Below are 8,419 nucleotides of genomic sequence, written 5' to 3'. Positions count from 1 at the left end.
TTGGTATATATTAGGGTGAATGCATTTACTGTGGCAGCTGTTTGATTGGGCCTTGTGGAGCCGATGCTAGAGTGGCGATTGATTAATGTTTGTTTTTTGGTGGAGTTGTGGCCAAGTTATTTAATTAATGTGGTTGTTTTTGGCAGCTGCTAGCTAGAGCTACCGGGGAAATCCACCGATGATTTCTACCAATTGTGTAATTTTTTTAAACATTTGTTTTTGTTAAAAAACCTACAAATTCATTAAAAAATACTTTCTTAACCATTAAGTTAAAAAAAAAAGGTAATTCGATACAAAATTTCGGTGCATGGATATTCCTTGCTCATGAAAGTTAAGACCAAATACCAAAATCTTAAAGATCTAATACTCTCTCAAACACTCCCTCAAGGCTCAAAATGCAATTTATGCCTTGATTGAGTATATAATATTGTAGCTTGATGTGCCAAATTAATAATATTGTTGGGTATGATAGTTTAGGATGTTATGATCTGAAAAAGTAGGCGATAGTTTAAAAGTGCCAAATAAAATTTTATGAATGATGTACTTAACATGATCGTTAATATAAGTTGTATCTTTACTCATATATGGCGCTTAAGTTTGCTTCCATAATTAGTTTTCGAAAAACCTATTGGGCCTCCAATTTTTGGAGGCGAGTCCAAGCTGGCAGTTGCTTATTGTAGACAGACAGACTTGCAGTGTATCCAATAAATCCCCTTCTAAATATGGTTATTTGTTTGAATAATATTGTTGGTGTATCATGATTGCTTGAGTTTGTGAGTTTAAAATGTGAGATTCAATCACGAGATTCTAATCCATACAGAAGATAAAAATACGTTAGTAAGGCTGGGTAAGAAATTCTTTCCCCATTGAGTGAAACTTAGGCAACCACTAGGTTGGTTTTATGAGAACTTTATTCTTGGAGTTGAAATGAACTGTCATTAAAGTACTTTGGAAAAGTAGAAACCTGCGTATTGGTTACCAAAGAAAGAAAAATAATCTTTTTTTATGTGAGTGTGATATTGGAGTTTTAGTTGTTTATTTACAACATTTGACTACTTTTTTAGCCACTTTTAGATTGATTTCTTAATATGGTGTTTCCTAATGAAAACAATTGGGTCATAATTTGGAACAAGTGAAATTGTAGTAAGGTGGTTTTTTCTCCTCAAAGAAAAAACCACACAAAATAAACATGAATTAAAGTCTGAAGTGATGATCTAATAGAAGTCTTAAAGTTTGGGTTATGAGTCATCAAGCAAGACCCTTAACCCAGCATTTACGTTTTCAACTTGCCTCCTCCCCTTCCTCTCCTCCACTCGGTTGTCGACGATTAACATTGGTACGTTGCTCTGTTTTTTTTTTCCTTCTTAATGAAACCGTTTAGGTCAAGTAGAAATTAGTAAATACACCTCCCATTTTGCTCAAGTTGTTGATAGCAAGTTGATGACTGATATTGTCTTGGAAACAGGGGCGGTTTTCTCTTTCAATTTTTGTATAAATTGCCTATGCATGTGTTTGTGTATGTATAATGTAACTGTGGACATATAATGTAAATTAAAATATCTAGCTTCTCACTTTATTTCCTTCATTGCTTTCGTAGATCTTCTTTTGTTTTGTTTAGTGGAAAGCATGCTGGGAAAGAACAGAATAAGTACTATGGTTTTTTAAGGACAAACATGTTCAAATTTGAGTGCACTCGGCCTAGCTAGGTAACCCGGTCGGGTAACAAGTTTGGAGAATTGAAGTGATAATGAAATTCTCATTTCTTGTGTCAACTGTGTTGCTTGGGGATGTGATTAGAAACTGGGAGAAATTTAGAGAGGTTTAAAATTAAGAACCAAAAGAGTAATATAGGATATTTTACTCTTGTATATACATATATATATATATATATATATATATATATAAATGTGTGTATGTGTGTGTTTTTACTGGCTGTGGCATGCAGGCGGCAGTGCTAGAGATACATTGTGCATATGGTTCAAACTATAGTGTTATTTCTTCAGAGTTTGTAATTTTTTTTTTCTTTTGGAGCTCTTTTGTGTGTGTGTGTGTGTGTTGGCCAAGTATACTTGAACTGAGGAGACTGTCAAGAGTTTTAATTACCAAAAAAATAGGAAAGAAAATAGCCATAGAATTGTCCCAAATATCTGCGAAATGTTAGCTCAATCAGATATCTTTAAGTTTAGATGTCCCATTTGTATCTATTCCAGATTAGTGTGCTTGTGTCTACCTCTATGTAGAAAGAAAGCATTTTATGCATGTATGGATGCATGCATAGAATTGGTGGGAGCCAATAAAAAAGAAGATATATTTCTAACAATAATACACTTGTTTTCAAACAATCGCAACAAGTTCTTACATGTATAGAACAGTTGGGTTAATCCAATGGAAGCCTACTAGCTGGCTTACTATTTGTGTATGCACTACTAGCTGCATCTACTGAAGACTTATAGTGATAAATCCTTTTTTTTTTGTGTGTTTGTGTGTTCAAGTTCGTATGCAGTGAGGGTTCGGAAAAATAGCTCTGCATCATGATCATCTTGTAATTCTATAATTATTAATTAATTTCTTACTCTTCTTTTAATTTCTTCTTTTAGTAGTACTGGGTGATTAATTTACAGATCATTCATTCACACGGTAAGAATATTAATTATTAATCCACTAATTAATTCAGCAATGTTTAGTGTCCAAGTTCTACACATGAAATTCACCGTAAAATTAATTAAGGTTCAGAATATTCTTATTTATAAGATGATCAACAACAAATTAAATAGATTTGAGAAATATTAATATTGATGATCTGGACTGACCGTTTAAAATCGTTTTTTTATTATATTATTCTCTTTCGAAAGAAAATTCTCAAGGATTCATGAGAATATTCGACTAAGAGCAAATTAATGAGAATTATTTCTAGGAAAATCTTCAAAAATTCATGTCAATTTAGCATATATATATAGTAAACTTCAAAAAAAAAAATGGAAAAATTGTTAGATTAATATTATAAGAATAGTTTCTACTTTTATTTTCTGCCATTAGTTAATTAGAATCATCTTTGATAACTTTGGTCGAGGAAATTAAACAGAAGTATAACTTGTAACTTCTCCTCCTTGACTTTCACAAAATGCAAAATAATTCATGCTTTTGATCAAAGCTAGCTGGGAGCTGCATGCATGCGCCAAAATCCATAGGCCAGGTGACTTTTAGAATTATATTATTCCGAGCAAAAGAAAGAAAGAAAATATTAGATAAAAATAAATTAATTAATTAATGCAATAATAGATATATATTATAAATGTGTCATGTGGATAAATGTATCCTCAATCATTAAAATATGATTCCAACCATCCCAATTGTCCAGTTCAGAGGACGAACACTGAAAAACAGCTTGTTATTCTTTAAATGCTCATATACCAGCCGGAAATACAGAGAAAAAGATGATTACTAGAAGATAGCTTATGTGATAATGAATATTCACCCAAAGTAAGGTATGCGCCCAAAAGTTATTACTGTATAATTTCATAATATTATGCAGTAACAACTTCATAAAAGCTTTCACACAAAACAGTTCTTTATAATTCTGCAAGATAAAACAAAGAACAGCAAAGCAAATATGATGGATTTTTGCTTATAGATTTATTTGAAAGTTTTCTCAGCATAGAACTAGTTTACCTCCACCATCAACACCGAGGGCAACAGGGCACAATCCTATTTGTACCTACTGCCGCAGATCCGCTAGAAGAACCTCCAGAGATATGGATTTCTAGTAGCCCTACAGACTCCAGAGATATGGATTTCTAGTAGCCCTACAGAAGTCATAAAATGGACATCTTTTCATACTTATATAAATCTCAATATTTGGAAAATGAATAGATTATGGAATATTATATAAGCTTATCTATGTAACCGTAGTGTGTGTTTATACCTATATTTTGATCTGTTTACACTGCATCTTCTTCTGCTTCTCTACATGCCCCGTGCCATGCAGTTGCCTGCAGTAGTGCTATATACTGTGAGTATGTGGGTCTTGAATTGGAAAAAAAAATTTATTGATTCAAGTTGGATTACTGTTTGTACGTATCAAATTAAAAAGTTGGCTTACTTGTGTATGCACTACTAGCTGCATCTACTGAAGACTTAATAGTGATAAATCCTTTTTTTTTGTGTGTTTGTGTGTTCAAGTTCGTATGCAGTGAGGGTTCGGTTTATATAATATCATTTTGTAGCACAACATTAGCATTATAATTATGAGCCTATAACCCGCACAGTGCGCGGATTGTTGTGTATATTGTATATGAGAGAGATAGGATTTTATAATTGCGAAAATCTAAACGGTTTATACTCATATGCATTATACTCATATCCCAAACTTGTGGGAAGTTAATTAAATTAATGGCAACTTTTATTTAAATTATTTATGTGGCATTGTGCTGAATTTATCCCTTATCATAACAACTTCCCCTCCTCTACTTGTTTCTAGATGGATAAGAGTTGGATGCAAATCACTGATAGATTTGGATCTAGGGAATATGCTAAAGGAGTTAAGGAGTTCATTAACTTGGCCCGATCCAATGCTACTAGTGACGAAATTCGTTGCCCATGTGTCCTGTGTTCAAATAATTACTTCCTACCTATAGGCCAGGTAGAGAGACACTTGTTCATTAAAGGTATTGAGAAGAATTATACGACGTGGATTTTCCATGGCGAGGAGGAAGATTTAATCATAAGTGATGATGATGATGATCTACATGATTCCCAAGAAGAGGATGATTACATCGATGACATCGATGTTATGTTACAAGATTTTCGAGCTGGGACATTTCCTAATGTTCCCATAACTGAGTCATTCCATACTGAGGGTCTGCCATCGGTTGATCCTGAATCTTCGCCAACTTTCGACCAGTTGTTGGCTGATTCCCGGCGTCCTCTTTATGAAGGTTGTACAAAGTATTCTAAACTATCATTCACTGTCAAATTGCTGCATATCAAAACACTTGGTGGTTGGAGTGTAAAGTCTTTTGACATGCTTTGTCATTTGCTAAAGTCAGCTTTTCCCAATGCCCTTTTGCCAAACTCATATCAAGAGTCACGTAACTTGGAAAAAGGCCTGGGCTTTACTTATACCAAGATACATGTTTGTCCGAATGACTGCATACTTTATTGGAGGGAAAATGTAGATAAAGATGAGTGTCCGAAATGTAAACTCCCAAGGTGGAAATTCAGCGAAAGTAAGCAAAGACGAATTCCTCAAAAGGTTCTACGACATTTCCCGTTGAAGCCAAGGTTGCAGAGATTGTTTATGTCACAGAAAACAGCAGCTAATATGCGGTGGCACAAGGATCAGCGCGTTATTCAGCAAGGTATTCTAAGTCATCCAGCTGACTCTGAGGTGTGGACAACATTTGATCAAGAACATGCTTGGTTTGCGGAAGATCCAAGAAATATCAGGCTTGGTTTAGCTAGTGACGGTTTCAACCCATTTAATAATTTGCCTAAGCCTTACAACGTATGGCCAGTGATTCTTGTCCCTTACAACTTGCCCCCATGGTTATGCATGAAAGATCCATTTTTTATCACTTCACTCTTAATTCCTGGACCAAGATCACCGGGAAATGAAATCGATGTTTATCTTCAGCCTTTGATAGATGAATTGATTGATCTATGGGATAATGGTGTTGATACATACGATGCAAAGGCCAGAGAGACTTTCCGATTGCATGCAGCATTGTTGTGGACAATCAATGACTTCCCTGCTTATGGAAACCTCTCCGGGTGGAGCACTAAGGGAAAGATGGCATGTCCATCGTGCAAGGAAGAAACAGATTCAATGTGGTTGACATATAGCCGAAAACATTGTTACATGGGTCATCGCCGATTCTTGCCATCGGACCACATCTGGAGAAAGAAAAAGACTATTTTTAATGGCTATGCAGAGCATCGCGACCCGCCTATGGTGTATTCTGGAGAAGATATACTGATTCAACTTCAAGATATTCCTGATGCAAATTTTGGTAAAGGCATAAAGAAAAGAAAGCGTACCATAGACGAGTTTAATTGGACCAAAAAAAGTATCTTCTTTCAATTGCCGTATTGGTCGACTATAAAGATTAGACATAATCTAGATGTAATGCACATTGAGAAGAACATTTGTGACAACATCTTAGGAACTTTGATGAATATCTCTGGAAAAACTAAAGATCATCCTAATGCACGTCGTGATCTTTCCAATCTCAATATAAGAAAGGAGTTACACCTTATTCAGGATGATACACGCATTAGTATGCCACATGCATGTTATATGTTGTATGGAGTTGAGCGGACTGGTTTTTGTAATTGGTTGCGGGGTGTGAAATTCCCAGATGGATTCGCTTCAAACATTGCCAGATGTGTTAGTGTACCTGATTGTAAAATCTCGGGAATGAAAAGTCATGATTGCCATATTTTCATGCAAAGGTTGCTTCCTACTGCAATTTCTGGATACTTACGCCAAGATGTTCGATTGGCACTAACTGAGTTAAGCACTTTTTTCAAAGAATTGTGTGCTAGAACATGTAAGGTGGATGTCTTAGAGCGGCTTCAAGCTGATATTGCTGTCATTCTCTGCAAGTTTGAGATGGTTTTTCCGCCGACCTTCTTTGATGTAATGGTGCACTTAGCCTACCATTTGCCACGTGAGGCTCTGCTTGCAGGACCAGTTCAATATAGGTGGATGTATCCTTTCGAGAGGTATCTTGGAAAATTCAAGAGATATGTTAAGAATAAGGCCTGCCCGGAAGGTTCAATAGCCGAGGCCTATATCCATGTAGAATGCTTGAATTTTTGTTCCATGTACCTCCACGATGTTGAGACTAGATTCAATCCCGTCGAACGTAATGTTGATGAAGAAGATGAGGGTGTACGGGAGGGACTAAGTGTTTTTTCACAGAAGGTGCGCCCCATGGGTTTTGCTTCACGTCACCGATTAGACGATAACATTTTCATAAAAGCCAGATGGTATGTTCTTAATAATTGCACAGAGATTGATCTATACCTTAAGTAAGTAACCAAACTACTTACCAACTTAGTAATTTTCAATTCTAAAGATACTGATTTACGTTGCATATCCTACACATACTGAACCGCTCGAGTTCTTTTGTCTAGTGAGCACTACATGCAGATCAGTGAAGAGTATCCTGATGATGTCGATAGTATGCATGCTGCAAAATTCCCAGATTGGTTCAAGTCACATGTAGGGAAATTCATTTAGAAGTTCACCTTATATGAGTTTTGAATATGTTTGGCTTTACTTTATGCGGTTCCTTGTTTCAACTTGTGATAGATTCAAAGTTTGCGTGCTGATAATCTCGGACAAGTTTCGGAGGATCTATATGCCCTAGCATGTGGTCCTGACCCTTGGGGTGCATCCTATTCAGGTTGCATAACCAATGGTATAAGATTTCACACAAAAAATCGGGAAGAACATCGTCGCACCCAAAACTCAGGTGTCATGGTGATTAGTGAACAACCAGGATCTGAAAAGCTTGAGTTCTTTGGTAGACTAACAGACATTTTGGAAATCCGCTACATGGGTTGGCGTCGTGTTTACTTATTCAAATGTGAATGGTTTGACATCTCTGATTCCAAACAAGGGATACGTGTGGAAAAACATTTTATTAGTGTGAATATGTCTCGGACAGCTTATAAGGACGACCCTTTTGTTTTGGCGTGCCAAGCGTCGCAGGTGTTTTACCTAAAAAATTGCAGCATCCGTGGTGATTGGTATATAGTGCAAAAGGTCAAAGGTCGAAATGTCTATGACCTTCCACGAAAACCCCTAATTGAAGATGATGCATCTGATTCTAGCGACGTTGATGCATACCAAGAGGATAATTCTGGCGATGCTTACGTGAATGTCCATGCTGATGACATCCCACTGCAAACAAACATGCACAGGCCTAATGTTGAGCCGGAGCAGATTGAAGTTGACACATCGGTAATGCAAAGGTCAAATTGCAACCAGTTTGAGAGGGGGTTTATCAATGACGATACAAGTGAAGACAGTTCTTCTCACAGCACCGAAGTGGAGGGTAGCATAGAAGAAGATAGTCTCTCAGAGGATGAGATGAACTAGCCACTTCAAAGTTGGTAATTACATTGTGTCTCCATACAATCCATTTTGTTTGGCTTATCCTAAATATCATTTGTCAAATTAAAGACCCATCTTTTCCATCTCTCGCAGGAACATCAAGGTCGTTAGCAGTGTGCAATTTACTTCAAGAATAGGGGATCTTCCATTGAATTGATGTGTAATTTGCTTGAGAATTATTTAGTTTGTTATCTTTTGCCAATTTAGCCAAGTTTGTAATGACAACACACTAGGAGGCATTACTTCTTAAATATCCTGGTTAATTTATGAAGAATTAGCTAGCCAGCATAAGCAAAT

The 8,419-nt window shown here is 36.2% G+C and overlaps 1 protein-coding gene across 1 annotated transcript; it reads left to right on the top strand.

Annotated features, from left to right (window-relative positions):
• Positions 1–4,477: 4,477 nt before the first annotated feature.
• On the top strand, positions 4,478–8,107 carry LOC108994239. The gene is made up of 4 exons (XM_018969373.2): positions 4,478–6,637; positions 6,743–6,990; positions 7,138–7,225; positions 7,316–8,107. Exons 1-4 carry the CDS (start codon positions 4,478–4,480, stop codon positions 8,105–8,107), a joined length of 3,288 nt encoding a protein of 1,095 aa, XP_018824918.2.
• Positions 8,108–8,419: the final 312 nt, after the last annotated feature.

Source organism: Juglans regia, chromosome 10 (assembly GCF_001411555.2).
Source record: "Juglans regia cultivar Chandler chromosome 10, Walnut 2.0, whole genome shotgun sequence".
Lineage (NCBI taxonomy): Eukaryota > Viridiplantae > Streptophyta > Magnoliopsida > Fagales > Juglandaceae > Juglans > Juglans regia.
This window is presented reverse-complemented; position numbering and strand designations above follow the sequence as displayed.